A 17,053-nucleotide genomic window follows, 5' to 3' on the forward strand; every position below is an offset into this window, starting at 1 on the left:
TGTTAGAGACACCTACACTTTTCCAGAGAGCAACTGAAGTCACCTGCAGAGCCCTCTCTGATACTTTACTTTCAGTTAATTTCCTAAAGGCCACACTAGGGTCTAGGGCATGGTTCCATATCTCAGTAAATTGACCGTGATTGAAAAAGAATGATACTTGTCGTAAGACCAAGTTCTTCACTAAATGAAAGATGACAACGCTCCCTGAATTTCTGGAGTTTCCTTACATAGCAAATATGTTAACATCTAGAATAGTTATTTATTCTAATCTGACATTTTGTTCGTAAGTTTTCTGAAGAGCAAGGTGGAAGAACAATTCTTCAACTATGAAACTCACTGGATGCCTTCAAGAGCTTGGAGAGTATGAAAACCATCAGAGTTGCTTTGAAGTCTTTGGGAGCCTGTGATCCGAGAATCTTTATAGAAGAACTGTGAAGCATCAGTACAATCTGATTTATATTGAGAGAGTTTCTGTCACGTCATCAGCTAATTTTAAAACAAGGTTAGAGGTGTAGCACTGACCCTTGCTGCCAGAACTCATGTGTACATCACCTGCAATACTACAATGTCCACACAGTTTTAAAATCAGTTCGGCCAAAGAGGTTTTAAATGAGTTGGCATGCTGGGCAGGTTTCCCAGCCCGGAGCTGGCCTTAGATCCGTGTCAGTGACTGAGAGGCAATGACTGAAGCTGTGCGCCCTGGGGGAGAACAGGGAGTTGTCCTGAGTCACTGCATTTGTAGAAAAGCAGCTTCTCCACAAGAGGTGGGAAGAATTAGCAAGATGAACAAGGGAGAATTTTGCTACAACCAGTGTGAGTCAGAGACCTTGTTTTTGCCTTGATCTGTGATAATGGAGATGAAAACCTGTATTTATTTGTGTTCCCATCTCTGAAGCAATTAGCCCAACACACACTGGCAAAACTACCCAAGAGCTGGACTTAAAAAAGTACTAAGTGTTATTCAGGAGGAAAGATCTATGTACTGGGGAAAAAGTGGAAAAAAAGGCCTCTAAATCTAAAGAGTTATGCTGTCAAAATGTTTAAGAAGAAAAATGCTTATATACACATATAGATGTAATTAGTAAACGAAGGACAAGCAGGACACAGAAGATTTATAAACTGAGTATTTGCTCCTGACAAAGATAGCAGTGCTGTGGGGTTAAAAGTGCCTGGGATGATGGCTTGGTTGTCCTAAACCACAAACTCTCTAATACCTTCACAGAAGATTAACAGACCTCTAGAAAATGGTGTTCAGAGCCCTGCTTGGGCACATGATTTGACTGTATGTGAGTGCAAAGACCTGCCTGAAGCCCCCAGAGCACTGCCAGCCCACGAACCGTGAGCATCAGAAGAGAGCACCTTTCCCAAGCACACGGCTTATTCACCTCTAGCTATTCATTCCACGCTAGGACTCTGAAGAAATGAAATAATCCCTCGACCCCTTCTCTAAGTCAGACTCCAAAGCTGCTTTGACCTTTATGACCTATATTTAGTACATCTGAGTGTTAATCTATTATGTACTCGTTGAAGGCTGGGCACTCTATATATGTAATATTGGGCTCACATGGTGCTGTAGCTATTTTAACTATATTACATCTGTCTAGCTTTTATTGGGTTTTAATTAAATGGAATTAAATGAGCGTATATTTAGATTGAGATAGTATAAACTGACATTCATGCAGATATGCCATGCTGACTGTAAGATACAATCTTAATGGAGCAGAGACTTTGCGAACTATTAAACTCTCCCATATAATGAGGTATCTATTTAAATACTCTTTTCTTTGAAAAACAACTCTGCCCCACTACAGTGTAGGGCTGGAGAGCTCAATTAGCACCTTGCAGAATGGATCAGAGACTGCCCAACCCATCACATTATTCATATCGCGTAACTGCAGCCAGGTAAGTGGGACTCAGGCACTTCAAAGTGCAGGCCCTGCTTTATATCAACTACAAATACAAGAAAAAGCCACAAGTGCAAGCAGGGTGTGAATCTCTGGCCCATGAGAAGCGGTAAACTCCTTCTTCTCCACTCATGCCACGTTGGAGCAGAGCCTTGGAGAATCTTGGCATCATATCGCCAGGTCCCTGAAAACAAAACTTCACTCATATTTAGAAATCTCTTGCATTGAACTGTGGAAACCTCCCTTACTACATTAGAGAGCTAATCAATTTCTTTTGCGAGTCTGAGGATATGTGCTGCTCATTGATTTCTAAAAGGTTCCCTTGACACCTCCCTTGGTAATTACTGTGTCTTCAGCAAGCAGCCAGCTCTAGACTTCGAATCCCAGGCGAAATATTCAATTGAGATGTTGCTCAAGAACAGCAAATAGGAAGCAAAACTTGGACACGGTGACAGGGTTTACTAGTTTGTTTTTAAACTTTCTATCTCACTAAACTTGTGAAGCAGCTGGTAGAGAGGCAGCCAAGTGCCTGCGAAAAGGAGGCTGGAGAACTTACAGCAAGTGCATCAGGAGCTGCCTTGCTGCTCATTTATGGTAATTTCTGATGCTGATTTAGTCAGCTACGAAGTGAAACACATCCATGTGCACTTTCCTATTGCTGCTTCCTAAAGCTTCTCAGAATAATTAACAAGTGTGATATTTTCTTTCAGCACAAACAGATCAAGATTAAACCATGTTGTGGGGGAGATAAGCTAAAGGTCACTGGGAAATTTCATAAGCTATAAATGCATTAGCATAATTAGTGCTCACTGGTACATCAAGGTGGGATCAGGAATGTCAGGCTGCGTTCTATTTTTGATGAGAGTCATGTCTCATTACCCACTCCCCCAAGTACAAGCCTACTTCTTATCATCCAAGCATCATCAGATTTACGCAGAGGGCTCCTGCTATGGGAAAATGTGTCAAGACGTTCACCTTGCTAGGAGGAAGATGGTGTTGCCCTGGCAGCAGCACTCATAACAAATGGCTTTTGAGTGCCCACAGATCCATCGTGGCCAGGCAAGGCAGTCTGCAACTTACTTAAGCGGGAGACCTTTCCAGACCAAAGTTGTTCCAGCTTTTTTCCCTTCTGCACTTCCTGTAGGGTAACCGTGGGCTTCTTTTCCCCAGATGAAAGCTCCGTGTAGTTCTGCTGTGCATTCTTAAATAGCCACTGCAATTCACACTGGGGAGCCACACTTCATCAGTGTGTAATGCAACGTTTTATTTTCTTTAATTCTCTAATGGGCCTTACAGTCCTGGGAGACGGAACAGTATGGCAGAAAAACAAAGAGTTCCTCGCTAAAACGAGTGCATTCTTAGCCACCCGCGAGAACTAACCATCTGTATTTCAAAAGCTGGTATGTGGCTTATCAAACAAACAAGCAAACAAAAGGAATGGTATACTTCAAAACTCTGTCCATCTTCCTTTGAAATCCAAAGAATTGCTGCTGCTTAGATTTTTCTATATTCTTGTGGTGTCACATAGGAAGAATGACAAAGATGTCAACCGAAAGCAGAGCACTGTGTTGCAGAGCCTATGTAAGGAGTGGAGTAGTATGTGACCACCAACTGTAAAGTCTCGTTGTCCTGATTTGCACCGTGCTCCCATTAAAAGCACCTGAGACCTGTTGAGTTGGTAGTGAAATGTCTAAGCCTACCAAGGATTTGGGGCAAGGTCAAGACGATCTACCGAAGAAGGAATCCAGGTGATGTTCCAAAAGGCATGTCCACGCTAATGTCTCCTTTGAACAAGCCGCAATATCCTGCCAGAGAGGATCAGCTCCAAAAACTGGTTTTATATTGCAAGAGAAACAAGCTCACATCAAACTGGCATTTGGGTTTAGAATTGCATTTCAGCATCACAGGGAAAAAAAACAATAGCGGCACGCAAAGAGAAAAGGGAGGAAGAGTGAGGAGGTGCGGAAGGCTTACTTGCTCTGCTGCCTTACCCGAGCGGAGCTGCTTGATGCGCCCGTTGCTGGTTGCGGTGTCCACGGGCAGGAAGTCCTTGAACCAGGAGATTTCGGGATCGGGGTTACCGCTGGCAGCACAGAGCATGGTGGCCGTGCGGGCCTTTTCCACCACCTTCAGCTGCGGGCCCATGTCAATGGTCGGGAAGCCGGCCGGGAGGTGGTCTTCTGCAAGAGGAGAAAACACACAAGGTTAAAGAGAAACGTTTGGGATAGGGTTGCAGTGACAGCAGTGCCATGGCGTAGCATCTGTGCCTCTGCTGGAAAACAGCAGCCTGACTTCCCTACTGAGAAGGTTTTCAAGCCCTTAAAGCACATTAGGCTCTATAATGAGCATTCATTACACCAATAGAAGCTTCCACTAAATTTAACTCCGTTTAAATCAATTGCCTTGGGAAACGTCCATATTTTTCATTGATACGTAAGCTCCATCTATTGTTGTTAATAATTCAGTAAAAGCAGGTATTTGCCTTTTTGTGGGAGGACTGAGTTGAAGATAACAGACAAACACAAAGCCAAATAGTTTGAGGCATCTTGAAAAACAACAGCTAAACAATAAAACCCTTTAGAATGGCCCAGAGAGGCCCATTTTCTCCTTTTTTTTTGACTATGAACATTCTGTCACACCGGTAGGATAGACTGTAAATCTCTTCCTCGTGCCCCCAAATCTGATTCAGAAGGCTTTTAGAAACTAATGAATGTAAAGCTAATGAGCCACACTCTGCTCATGAGCCGCCTCACCAGACTGTGCCGTAGCAAGCTCCTGGTGCGTTTTTTGGGCTGCAGAGAGCAACAGAGGTGTGCAAGAAAGGCCAGTGCATGCTCTAGCATGTCTTACTGAAATACTATAAAATGAAGCACCCATAACTGCTAAAACCATTCACATAGCAGGTATGAAAATGGTTAATTGGCTTTGCTGCTGCAGAGCACACTCAGGTAGGCTGGGTGGAATACATTAGGCAGCCTTTGCTGATAAGCCAAGGCAAGCTCCAACATCGTCATTCAATAGCAGCTGCAGAACAGAGCTCATTTACTCATTCTGAGGCAAGATGTACTGTACTCTGCTAAGCCTGAACTGCAATCAAAAGGACATACTTTCACAGAAGAAAAAAAAGAACTTGAGGAACATCAAGAAGCTTTTAAAGCACTAGAAACTCAATTATTTTCAGTATGTTTCTTTTTTCCCCATTTTAAGGGAATTTAAGCAAAACCTACTTCTTTGTCAAATCCAACTCTGCAAGGCTCCCAGCTCATTGCAGTGTTTAAACAAACAAGACCTCAGCATCTTCCCAAGTCCCAGAGGAGTCTGAACTTGCTGCAATCTGATTTTTCCTGCTACCATCACACATCTGGAAGCATTCCCCTCACTCCTGACAGGAAGGTACTAGTAATAGGCCACCTTGGGTGCTTCCTTCTACCTGTACCGCCACACCTGCAGCACGAACACGGCCTGTGGCAGATAATCTTACATGTTTCTCCCTAAGATCTCAGAATTCCCAAGACCCTTGACTTGTTTGTAAATCAAGACTGTAGCACAAGGCAACATCTGCTGTAAACAAAACAATCCCCTGGAATATTGTTTTTCTGTTTAGATGAGAGTGGCTATGAAGCATCCAAGGTTTTCTAAAGGAAAAAATGTTTTCTGATGCTTATTAAAAGCACAAACTGTGTTTTGTCTCCCCAGACCAGCCTCCCTAGAAACCTCTCCCATCATGAGCAAACATAAATTGAAATTTTTTTAAAATGAAAGGTACCATGAAAACTAGTTCTTTTTTAATTTTCTCTGCATTGATTTTCAAAGACAAAAGGTACATAGAGCTTAACTGGAATGACACCAGAGCTAGCATTCAATAACAAGCAACAAGCACTCAATACTGAGCAACCACAATGCATACTCCTACATGGCTGAAAAGAAACAAAAGAAGGGTACACACAGAGGTAGAGCATGGTATAGACCGAAAAGCAAAGGAAGATACATAGGAAAAGCAGTAAACAATGACATTCCCTTGGATTGAGGCAAAGTTTGCCTAAAGTGCAGCACCTTGCTATTTATGGTATTGAAAGCAGATGTTTACTCTGGGGAGGCTGAAACCCTGAAGTGATCTAATCTAATCACCACGATTACCATTGACAATCTTTTCTGGTTTGTTCAAGATTTTACAAAGAATGCACTGAGCTAAGTATCACCCAGTTAACTTGGCGTCCAAAGTCTGTGTGGAAGCTTAGCACACAGCTAAAAGCAAATCTGAAAGCAGCATTTGTGCAAGGAATCTCTTCCTATCTGCGGTGATCCTTTGCCCACAGAAACGAGAGATCAGAAAATCCTTCACAGCGTCTGATCGACAGGTGGTGCATGACCAGCCTGCTGCACTGCAGGTGACACTTCAAGCAAAATTAGAAGTTTGTGATGAGCCACAGAGACCAGCAGAAATCATGCGGTCTAACCTTGACTTCATTGGGTATAACAGAGAGAGACACTGATTACAAAGACCTGACAGCAAAGCTACTTCTGCCATACTAGAAATCTTAGATCAAGACTTCCCTGGACTCCAAAGAGACGTACAGCGTTGCTCTCACACCACACGCCCCCTGTGAGCCCAAGCCATAACCAAGTCCAGATGGCACTTATCATCTGGACAGAGGGCACTGGTGACCACCACGTGATGACCCCCAGCTCCCAGACCCCAGACCCAGCTGGACACAGGCAAGCACACAAGGCTCATGTGGTGCCACACTCTTTTCCTTCTTAACTGTGCGCAAGCCCCAAAATTATAGTGGCAAATGGCAGTAGTAGAGAAGCTGTGCATCCTGTGCAGTCAGAACCATGGTAGGTTCCCTGTGCTAGCACCGGTACTGGTACAACCCAGTTCCCATGCATTCCTGGAGACTGAAACCTGCCTATCTGCTATGACCACACCATCACCAGAGCTTCAAGCAAGCAGCGCTGGCATGCCTGCATCTACAAAAACACACAGACAGCAAGGACTTCTTTGATCCCTTGTTGATCAAAATCAGAGGGCAACACTGGTGTTCAAAAGCAGCAGTGTGCCTCCAGGAACCTGTGGTCCCAGGTCACATAACTGCATGACGAGACACCAGGAGAAATCTGACAGCCCGTCTCTGACGGCACCTCGGACACTCAGGGGCTGGGGTCCATCTGCTGTGGTTTTGGGGTAGCTCCAGGGGACCTGCACTGGGCCAAGGGCACAGTGCCCAGGGCTCACGCTCAAGGGGAAGACAACCACCTTCTCCAGAGGTGGTCCACCACAAAATGGGGGACCTCAGCTACCCCAGGTCATGCTGTGGCTCTGGCAGTCCCCTGAACCCTCCTGGAGGTGAGCGGCAGTGGAGAAAACCAGAGCTGGTCACTCCGCAGAGCACGGCCCGGCACAAGCCCATGCCTGCCCTGTCAGCAATGCTCCTGTAGAGATAACGGGGCTTTGTTCCAGCCTGGCTTGGTGTTGCTGACTTCACTGGGACGGCGAGAGATGTCTCTATGTTCAAACACTACAGGCAACAACAGGAGTTCAGAGCCGTTCTTGGCTTGCCTTACCCTCCGGCAAAAGTCTAATCTAGGTCTAATTATGAGGCTCAGTCATGCCTCGGCTCCTTTCAGCCCTCGTTAGCTGTACTAACTTGTCTGCACACGGAGCTCATCATAATAGCTATCCTATTCATACCAATGAGTGGATACCCTTATTCTAGAAAATGAGTTTGTCAGCACCTGGTTTTATTCAAGGGTAGCTAGTGTGTTTTTAATGCACGTTAAAACAGGCTGTGAATCCGCTTTCAAGTGCAGACTATCTAAATCGGTTTTCCTTTCTGGGTCTTAGATACTTTGAGAAGGGCGTACTTCAGATACGCACTAGGCTAGAGCAAGCAAAATCGAGGCAGAAGCAGGATTTTTTTGAGCATTGCAAGCTCTAATTCTCTCCATGGACTAACAGCAGCAGAAGCAGGAATGATAGTGAGGAAAGCGGGAAAAGAAGAGAGAAGCAGGAGAAAAGGAGCGTGAAACAGCAAGGGAGGAAAAAAGGAGTGGGTCTTGCAGTTACAAAATGAAACTTGGAAAATCCACGACCAGGCTGAGGTCTTGCTAGCAGCAGTCACCAAGGAGCCAGGAATGTCCCTCTGGCATCTAGCATGACAGCATGTGGAGAGGATATCTCATGCTCACTTGACAGCTCCCTTTGCTAATCTCCTCTCCGAGGTGACAGAAATCTAACCCCCTTCCTCTTACAGCTCTTTTGTGCCACATATTTCCCATCTTAAAGGGAAAAGTTAAGGTAAGAAACCTTTCCCACAGCCACAAACCGGAGCTGAGACCTCCTTTAGAGCAGCTGCAATGGCATAGCTCATTCACCAGCTCCCCAGAAAACCACCTTTCTCGAGGATGCTGCCGTGAGACACATACCCCTCGGGGTGTCCTTATTTTCTGTATCACTCCAAATATCAAGTGATGATAAGAGACACAGAGACAATTGAAATTTATGTCTTGTGAGAAGCATGGATCAGCCCCAGCATGGAATGGTATGTGCATAACAGCTGCTTACAGAAAAGGCCTGCAGAGGAGTCTGCGCTGAGCACAGCTGTTGATGGCTGAATCCTGCAGGATTACCCCCAGGATTTTGCTCAAAACTTGTAATCTCTCACGGAACACAAAAGTTGGCGGGGTTGGATATCAGGTTCCTACTGAGGCGAACCCCGAGCAGCACTCGCTGGTCTTGCAGCCACACAAGTGGGTTTTGGGGGTCAGGTCACAACTTGGCACCTCTAAAACCTTCCCCCTCCCACTGTGAACCTCCTCTGTGTCACTGTAGGAAATGGTATTTTAGAAGTGATAGTGAAAACTGTAAACACGTTTATGGGAGTTATTTGTCATATTCTTCTTCCTTTGAAAGCCAGGTCTCCTTAGAACCTTGAGTTCAATTGTTTAGACTGCTGAGGGAGAGAAAAAAAATGATACCTAATAGAATTTGGAAACAGCAAAAAGTAGTTTTCTACACGTTACAGCTACAGCTGTGAAGTTAAATCTCTTACAATCTATCAAAACCGCTGCCCCACTGGAAGGGGTGTTCTCAACTCATTTCAAGTGAGATATTGGGCCTTATCCCCACTTAGGGCTGGAAACAGCTTATCTGGGCCACAGGCTCCCGCCAGCCTGTATCAGCTGAGGAACTTCCAGCCCAACATCAATTTTAGGGGCTCGGTAGGGACGATTAAAACACAAAGCTGCTTTGTTTTCAATCTGCCAGCTATCTGAAGCCACTCAGGAGCGTGTGGTGCTAGGGACAAGGCAGGAAATGGATTGAGGGCAGAGAGATTTCTGATAAATGCAACTGACTGCGGTCAGCATTGCAGAGGAGCAGGATACACTTATCAAAAGCGATTTCACATGTTCCCTACCCTTGGTGAGGCAGGCTGGGATCTCACCCAGTTAAAGAAAACAGGGCTGAACTGGTCCTGGTAAGAGGTAGTAGTTTGATGCAATATAACATAGGATGTTGCAAGGGTAGCCCCTTGTCTACTTACAGACTTGTATTTGATGGATCAACAGAACTACTTTACAAATTTTACAAGCTTCCACATCTCCCTTTGAGACACAGAAACACATTAACAAATGCAAAATTATCAGTGCAAGGAAGATAGCCTGGGTAGTTGGCAATATTAACTAATGAAAGATGCAAGCCAGTAAGATTGTAAGCACACCACAATCCAGGACATCTGTTTGCTGAATAAACAGCCCTAATTCCTTCAGCACAGGTTACACAGCGCAGCTATTCAATTACCGCAAGACAATCAAAAGCAGTCGAGCAATCCAGCGGCCCAGAAGAAGAGCATCATTTTACATAATAAGAAAACCCTGACACCGCTCTGTTCAGGTTCAACTGAAGCTGCACAAAGAGCATTTTATCAGTCATTTTGAGGTGATGCTGTCTTCCTGCATCCTTTTTTTTCTTACAAAAGCCCCCTTAGATGCTCACCAAAAAATATTATCCAAATTTATGGTCTCCAGAGGCTGCCTGGTGTTGGGCTACTGCCTGTGTGGGGAGCAGCAGGAGAAAGAGAGCATTTGTGTGTCCTCGCTGCCGGAGCCAAGCCTCATGCAGGCTAATGAACACCCCGTCGACATTGGCACTGCCTTGTAATTGCCTAAGGAAAAGGTGGGGCAGTGAAACCAACCTGTTTCAAAGGCACCAAAGTCTTAATTACTGGGTTAGCAAGTATAAAACAGTTTCAGGCAGGCAGAAAATACAAACAGTCATCTATGGATGACAAGGCTTTTAATGACAAATCTGCTGGGTTTGTATGACATCATGCCAACGTGACATGCTGAAGTTGCCTGCCGAAAATGAGGAGAAGGGCGCAGATGAATGGGTGGGTGTGGAAACGAGCTCCAGAAGGACTTCTCTGTGTCACGGTGTAACCACATGAATTACTGCACAAGAGCTTACAGTAAACAAAGTATTTGCTATCTTTTAGAAAGATCACAGCGGCAGCAGCAGCAAAAGAGTTCACAGAGGAAAGAATCTGAGTCAGTCCAAAACAAAAAAAGTATGTAAGGAAAATTCAAGAACATACGAGACCAGACACAGCAGAAGAGGATGAACTGACAGGCAGAGTCTTGTCCCGGGGGTTCACAGCATGGGAGCTCACGGGACCTGCTCATTTTAGAGGTTGTAAGTCCATAAAACACTTGATGGAGACAGTGCGACTCTTCAAGTGCCACATGGGAGATGCTAACATTTTCCTTTTGAGGCTGGAGAGCAATAATCCCCATTTACAAGCCACCGATACATTCTGAGTAGCACAGTTGGCCATTCCCAAGCACCTGCTTATCTCAGAGGAGCAGGACGGCTTTGCGGAGAGGTGGGTGCTCCTAGGTGCAATGCGGCCTCCCAGCCAGCTCTGACACAGATTGAGCCTGTGCTCCTGCCAAGTCCCAGTGCTGCTTCCCACCGTGCTCCCACGTGTGCGGCTATCAGGTAACGCACAGTCACCGCAGCAACCTGTCACGTCCCCAGGGCTGAGCACCCAGCGTTCGCCGTGCACTGGCACCCAGTGCTCCCTTACAGCCAGGGCAAAGCCTTGGTTCTTCAGGCCTGAGGGGACACTGCACCCCAACGGGATGAAACTAATTGTTTCTCACAGCCCTTGGAGATCCTGTTATCATCCTAATCACCTTCCTTTGGGCCTCACGGTGCCTTTCGACCTGTCCCAAGGAACTGGCCAGGTCAAAAGGTAGTGCCACAGATGCAGGAAATACGTCCTCCTTCCAATTGAGAAGCACTGAAGCACACCACTATCGAAGCCCTACAGGATACACCAGACATAGCCACACCTCTCACAGGGTGGCTCATTCAGTCTAGATTCAGGCTGGGACACAGCAGAGAGACACAACTCTAGAGGCACAGATGGAGACAACAGTTGTCACCCTCCAGCTTGGCGGTGCCCTAAACGCAGCCCAAGGCAAAGTGTAAGAAAGGTCCCTCTGGGGAATAGGTGCACTGCACTACCACAGCCTTGCACTCCTCTGATCCAAGGTCTTTATCAGCACTGCACGACCTGCTGAGGTGACTGAGTCCAGCCACAGCTTCAGGGGTGAACAGGCAATTCCTCCCTCTCCTCAACAGGTAACAGCTTGTGACCTGTGCTCAATGGAAGGCAACACGGAGATGACTGACACCCGCTGAAGCTTACTCAGAGCAGACCAGAAGTATTCAGTCACAAACTCGGTTTGCACCTACAACCCACTGTTTCCGTGCTTAGTTTAGGAAACTTCCTAAGTAATAAAAATTTCTGCTCAGTATGTGTCAGCTTGTGGAGTCCACTGTCAGGTAGGAGACCTCAACCCATCCTGGAAGAAAACCATAATTGACACCTTTATCAGAGTAGATTGCAACAGTCTGAGATGGATTTTACGAAATCCCTACTACCGCACCATCCTCCAGTCACCCTGGCTGCCTCCTCCTGCCTTAGCTTCTGGTTTCCCCGCAGTGACAGTCACATTTGTAGCTTTGGTCCTAAACTCCAGATTTTTCCAAGACTTAGGCCTGATACATCTGAAAGAGCCAAAAAAATTTCAAGAACTAAGATTATAGCAGAAACTTAATCTGCTCAGGCTAAACCAGCTCTGTGTGAGCCTCTCCAAGCTGATGACGCAGCTTCCTAGAGCGGTGGGAATTGGGACACAAAACCCCTTACGAAGCGAGGACCCCCCAGTCCTCCTGGTTCAAGCGCAAGCCCGCTATTCTGCCATGAACGTAGAGCAATGTCCACAGGCAACTCAAAGCCAAAGACACATCAAAACAAGCATTTTCCTGAGAGACCAGAGAAACCAGTCACTCATGTTAATGAAGTACTAAAAAGGGCTTAGACTGTATGGCACTGGAAGTCCTTTAAGGGTTCAGAGTATAGCACAGCAGAAACTACAGCAAGAAATGTCAAGAATGTGGGTGAGGAAGAGCTTACACACAAGTAAAAGATAATATCTGCAAGGTTCCCTGCCTGAGCAAGCATCCCTTTTTAACCCTTGTTTGTCAAGAAAAATAACAACAACAAAACAAAGAAAAAAAAATCCCACTTTTTTTATTTCCTCCCCTAAAATTACAGCATAATTTCAAGTAGGTAAAAATAGAGTTTTGGGGGTCATATCCAACACCTGATAAATAGGTCTAGACTCTTTCAACAACTATTACTTACAAAAAACCTCATCAGCTGGAAGCATGCATTGAAAAAACTCGCAAAAGTTCTTTAAGCACAATGAATTCAGAATGGTTTTGCAGCCAGCTATTAAGACTCCATAGTAAAGGAACAGTAAAAGAAGACCATGCTGTGCTTTCAGGCAGGACTGCGCCATTTATTGGTACCAACTGTTGAATATAACTGCCTGTAGAATGGTTTTCAAACCATTGTTTCTTTTTAATATTTTATACTGAGAAATACAACATAACTATTGCCACTGCAAGTTTCCTCGAGACAGAATATATAAACACAAGGCACTAAAACATACCCCAAACTTCATTCTTTTCAGAGAAAAGCATGGAAAAAGCTCTTACTTTTATTCTAAGTCATTTATTAATCCTCTGCATTTTCCATTCTGCTTCACCTGCACTGATGTGATATGCTATTAGCATAGAGATTTTCATTTTTAAGATGCGCAATCAATAATGCATTTCCATGTGCGCTTAAATACAACGTGTGGTTAAATTAATGGAGCATTTGACTTTTGATCCATGTATGTTTGGTTGCAGTTCAGTGCAGGAAAAAATGCACGAGAATGGAGTTAATCTGACAGCAGAGCTCTCCCACGCTCCCTCACATCGAGTTTCAGATTAAAGCGAACCATTCCTACTGCCACTCAGCTGGAATACTAAATCTGTTCATTTCCACTTCACAGGCCAGAATGCGAGATTTTTGGTCACTTAAACTCCGACGGAAAGGTCTAGATCGCGCTAAAATCTGATTTCTATTTAGCTCCTGCAGCCTGTCTGCATCATTGCCAACCCAGTGGCTTCTCCTCCTGTGGGGGAACATCACAGCTTGTCAAAGCAACGGTGGCCAGCAACTCTCAAGCAAAACCTTTAAGATTAGGGATGGAAAAAAGTTGTATGTTTTGGCAAAAAACCCCGCTTAAAAAGTCTTATTTTCTAGCAATTGTTCCAACATGGGAAAGAAAAAGCACTGCCTTCCCTTGCATCTAAACTACTGAAAAATGAAGGTATTCACACAACACGCAACAGCAATGACTGTTGACTTTTTAAGGATAATCCCTGTGGTATTACTTAAGAGAGAAAAATAACTCCCTCTTGTCTATCTTTCACCCTTCCCCAAGCCCCCAAACAAAAACTCTTGAGAACATTCTAAATACTCTGGAAATATTAGCTTGGAAGCTGAAATTTAAGACTGTACCAGGGAGGAGCTAGAGAGTCATTACAGAAAGCACAAATACGCTCCAGTTCTGGCATTCACAAACTGCCAGTGCTTCAAAAGGGAAAGAAATCATCCCCCCGGCCCCCCCGGAAGAAGAGCCTCCTGAAGCACTTCTTTGCTCTCTGATCTTAAAGGCTAAACTGAAACTTGAAGGCAACCTCCAAAATTGCCAAGCCATGGGATGGAGCGAGTGGTTCTGTGATGCCGTGAGAGTCTGAATCCCAACGCGAGCAATCAAGGTGCGTGGGTGTGGGAAAGGAGGACGAACGCAATTCTGACATAAACAAGGCTCCTCTGCAGCCAACAAGCTGAAAATCACCAGCTCTGGTGCCTGTTCTGTTCTCTACCTCCCTGTATTACCCCTTCCATCACCGTGTGCCTTTCCTCCAGCGCCATCCTTTTCTACCACTCAAACAATTCTCACGCATGTGGCTCCATCTGCCATCTCCGTAATTGCAGTGATCTGTGTTTTGAGCACTTTAATACAGAACCAGCCCCAGTAAGAGCCAATATAGTAAAACACAAATTAAATTTCTAGTTCTGGGCATTATTTCTTTATAGTATTAAAAAGGAAAATAACCTTTAAGAAAATATTCACATACTGACAATAGGTACCTCTGTGACAATTTCTGACATATTTTTTTCTCAGAGAAATTCTATTTCCAAACGAAAAAAATAAATGTGAAGTTTCAATGCACTTGTTCTTTTGCAGCTAGCTCAGGCATAGAGAGTCTGTAGGCATGGAAATCACTTGAGGATTGTAAGAAGGGCTTTAATTTAATCTGAACTCCAGACAGATCACTGATACGGCAAATTACTGCTTTCCATTCAGAAGTTTTAAAATACTCTACTGCAGAAAACATCTTGAGATACTGGATAACTAACTTTATCTACTTGGTGGGGAAGTGACTCTTTATGAAGGGGAAAAGCACGGCAAGACTTAGGGACAGTTAGGGACAGAAATATTGTCTTACTATGAGTTCTGCGTCTTGCATTAAGCCATCACTTTCTAGATCCATTAATTGCACTGGCATCAACATCACTTTAGATGGAGACTCTGGTTACCTCAATAGTCTTTCAGAGACTATATGAAGTAGAAAGGCCCCCACTGAAAGACCTGTAGCAAGCCAATGGCTATATGCAAACATAAATAAGACGTTGCCAGACAAGTGATGCTTTTTAATGCTGGGATGATGTAATTGATCAGAGTTTAGCAGAGGACATACTCTTCTTTTTACAGATAGCAAGTGCTGCAGAGGCTCGATATCCTATTTACTGCTTTGCCACAACACCCATCTTTTCAGAAAGATGTGCAATAAAAGGAGGGGCTGACAATTTCAGCCAAGGCTTTAAACAAATCCCCAGTGCAGGCCCTCATGAATTAAAGAGCACGCAACAGATAAATGGAAAGCTGGCAGTGAAACCACATCAAGGCCAAGTGGGTAAAAAAAAAGGCGCCTCTTGGCTTCTGTGGCACCCAACGTCAACCAAAGGCAGGAGATCAGCTGAAATTCCTTTTCTGTTCAAGGAGAATGTGTTCCCTAACATTAGACATATTTGCTGTTAATCAAAGGTTAATTTTATCAAATGACCACTAGAGAAATTGTGGGATAACCCACCCTTCTTCCCTGGCATGTAAGGAGTGCTACAGAGGTTGGTGGCATGGAACTGTTCCTTCTCAGACAGAAGGTTGTGTTTTCCTTAAACATGGTCCCTACCTTTTACCCGAAAACATTACATCTACCAGACACAGACCAGGAAAGCTAAACAGACACCTGGATTTGGCAAGCTTCAGCTTCACTATGCTGGAAAAATAGCTTGAAGAAAGCTTTAAAAGGATTTTTCCCCTCTTCAAAATGAAGAATAGTTGGCCTTGATGCTTTAAAGGCAATCTGCTATTTCTCCACTGCAATGTAATTCCAGGTTTCTTTAGGAAGATCCCTGCATTAGCTCCACACACGGGTGGTTGGGAGGAGCAGTCCTCACAGTATCTGGTGAGGTTTCCTTATTTCTTTTCCAAATGGGAAATCATAGAAAAGGGGGGGGAAAGGTAGCCACTATGGACTTCCCAGGACCTTCTCATGCAATATAGTCAAAGTCCAGGACAAACAGAATCAACAACAGCTAGGAGGGGATGCCACACTCTTGCCCTGTGAGCGTTTTGTGTCACTCCTGACTGACTGGCAGGCAGCACTCGGCAGAAAGGGGCTAAAGCACCACGAGGTTGCAGGTCTTGGCAAACAATTACAGAGGAGCTGAGTGCACGAATTGGTTTGTCTCCCTTGCCCTGAACCATCTTTCCTTCTGCCCCTCACATATAAACACAGCTACAAATATTCCTGCCGGTCCCGTTTCGGTGTTTCGATGCAAGACACACACAGCCCGGCTTGCAAGGGGAGGGGGACGAGCTTTTCTTAAAACCTTCTGATGTTTACACTGAGCACTTTACAACAAGGGTGTTGTTGCCCGTGTTTTCCATTCCGTGGCGCGTATGAAGCAGCCGGCGCTGCCGTGGGACGTGGCACCTCCACTCGCTCCACAGGTGCGTGCAGGGGGCTGGGGGGGCCGGGGCCCCGCACTCCCACGGACTTTCCCAGCTTCTCAGCACGGAGGTGCTGCATTTCGAGGCACGCAGTCGCACTATGTCCTTTTTTTGCTGCTGCTGCCAACTCAGGAAACCTCTGCCGCCTCTTTCTTTAGCCCAGCTCAGGTTAGACCAGATTTTCCAGTACAGATAACAATTGCACTATTTACATTTCATACGCCTTAAGTTAAGACACCCTAGCTTTGCTGGAGCAGATGTCTTAGAAGGAAGCTCAAAGACTAAAAATCATGTAAAAGCCACAGCGGCCTCTCTGACCTGCTCCTGCACGGCCCAGGTGATTTTGCCTGCACAGGCTGCCCGGGCAGCTGACACGCACTGAGCTGCTCACTGCAAGGTGTCAGAAACGATAAAGCGATTCCCCGGTTTGATGTACTGCCCGGCAAACGCTGGCTGGCAGTGACCACACATGCAGGGGTCAGGCAGCGCTGTCCTTTATTAGCATGTCAACGATGGCTGCGCTAACGCGCTCAAGGATTAGACTCCCAAAGCTGGAAACGCAAGCATGCTTGGGTATAACTAATTGGAAATAGGCCCTGAATTCCTAATAACCAAAGTTATGGTCCCTGGGATTTATGCCAAATTAAAGACAATTAATTCTC

General features: G+C 45.2%; 1 protein-coding gene across 23 annotated transcripts in view; it reads right to left on the reverse strand.

Moving 5' to 3' along the window:
• Positions 1 to 17,053, reverse strand: part of PTPRF (protein tyrosine phosphatase receptor type F) — a 384,390-nt gene that overhangs the window by 104,776 nt on the left and 262,561 nt on the right. For all 23 annotated transcript variants that reach the window (XM_065071624.1, XM_065071626.1, XM_065071648.1 and 20 more), the window contains one exon: positions 3,896 to 4,084. In XM_065071624.1, the coding sequence (XP_064927696.1) occupies positions 3,896 to 4,084 (189 nt within the window). The remainder of the gene's footprint in view (positions 1 to 3,895; positions 4,085 to 17,053) is intronic.

This window comes from Columba livia, chromosome 8 (genome assembly GCF_036013475.1).
Source record: "Columba livia isolate bColLiv1 breed racing homer chromosome 8, bColLiv1.pat.W.v2, whole genome shotgun sequence".
Classification (NCBI taxonomy): Eukaryota; Metazoa; Chordata; class Aves; order Columbiformes; family Columbidae; genus Columba; species Columba livia.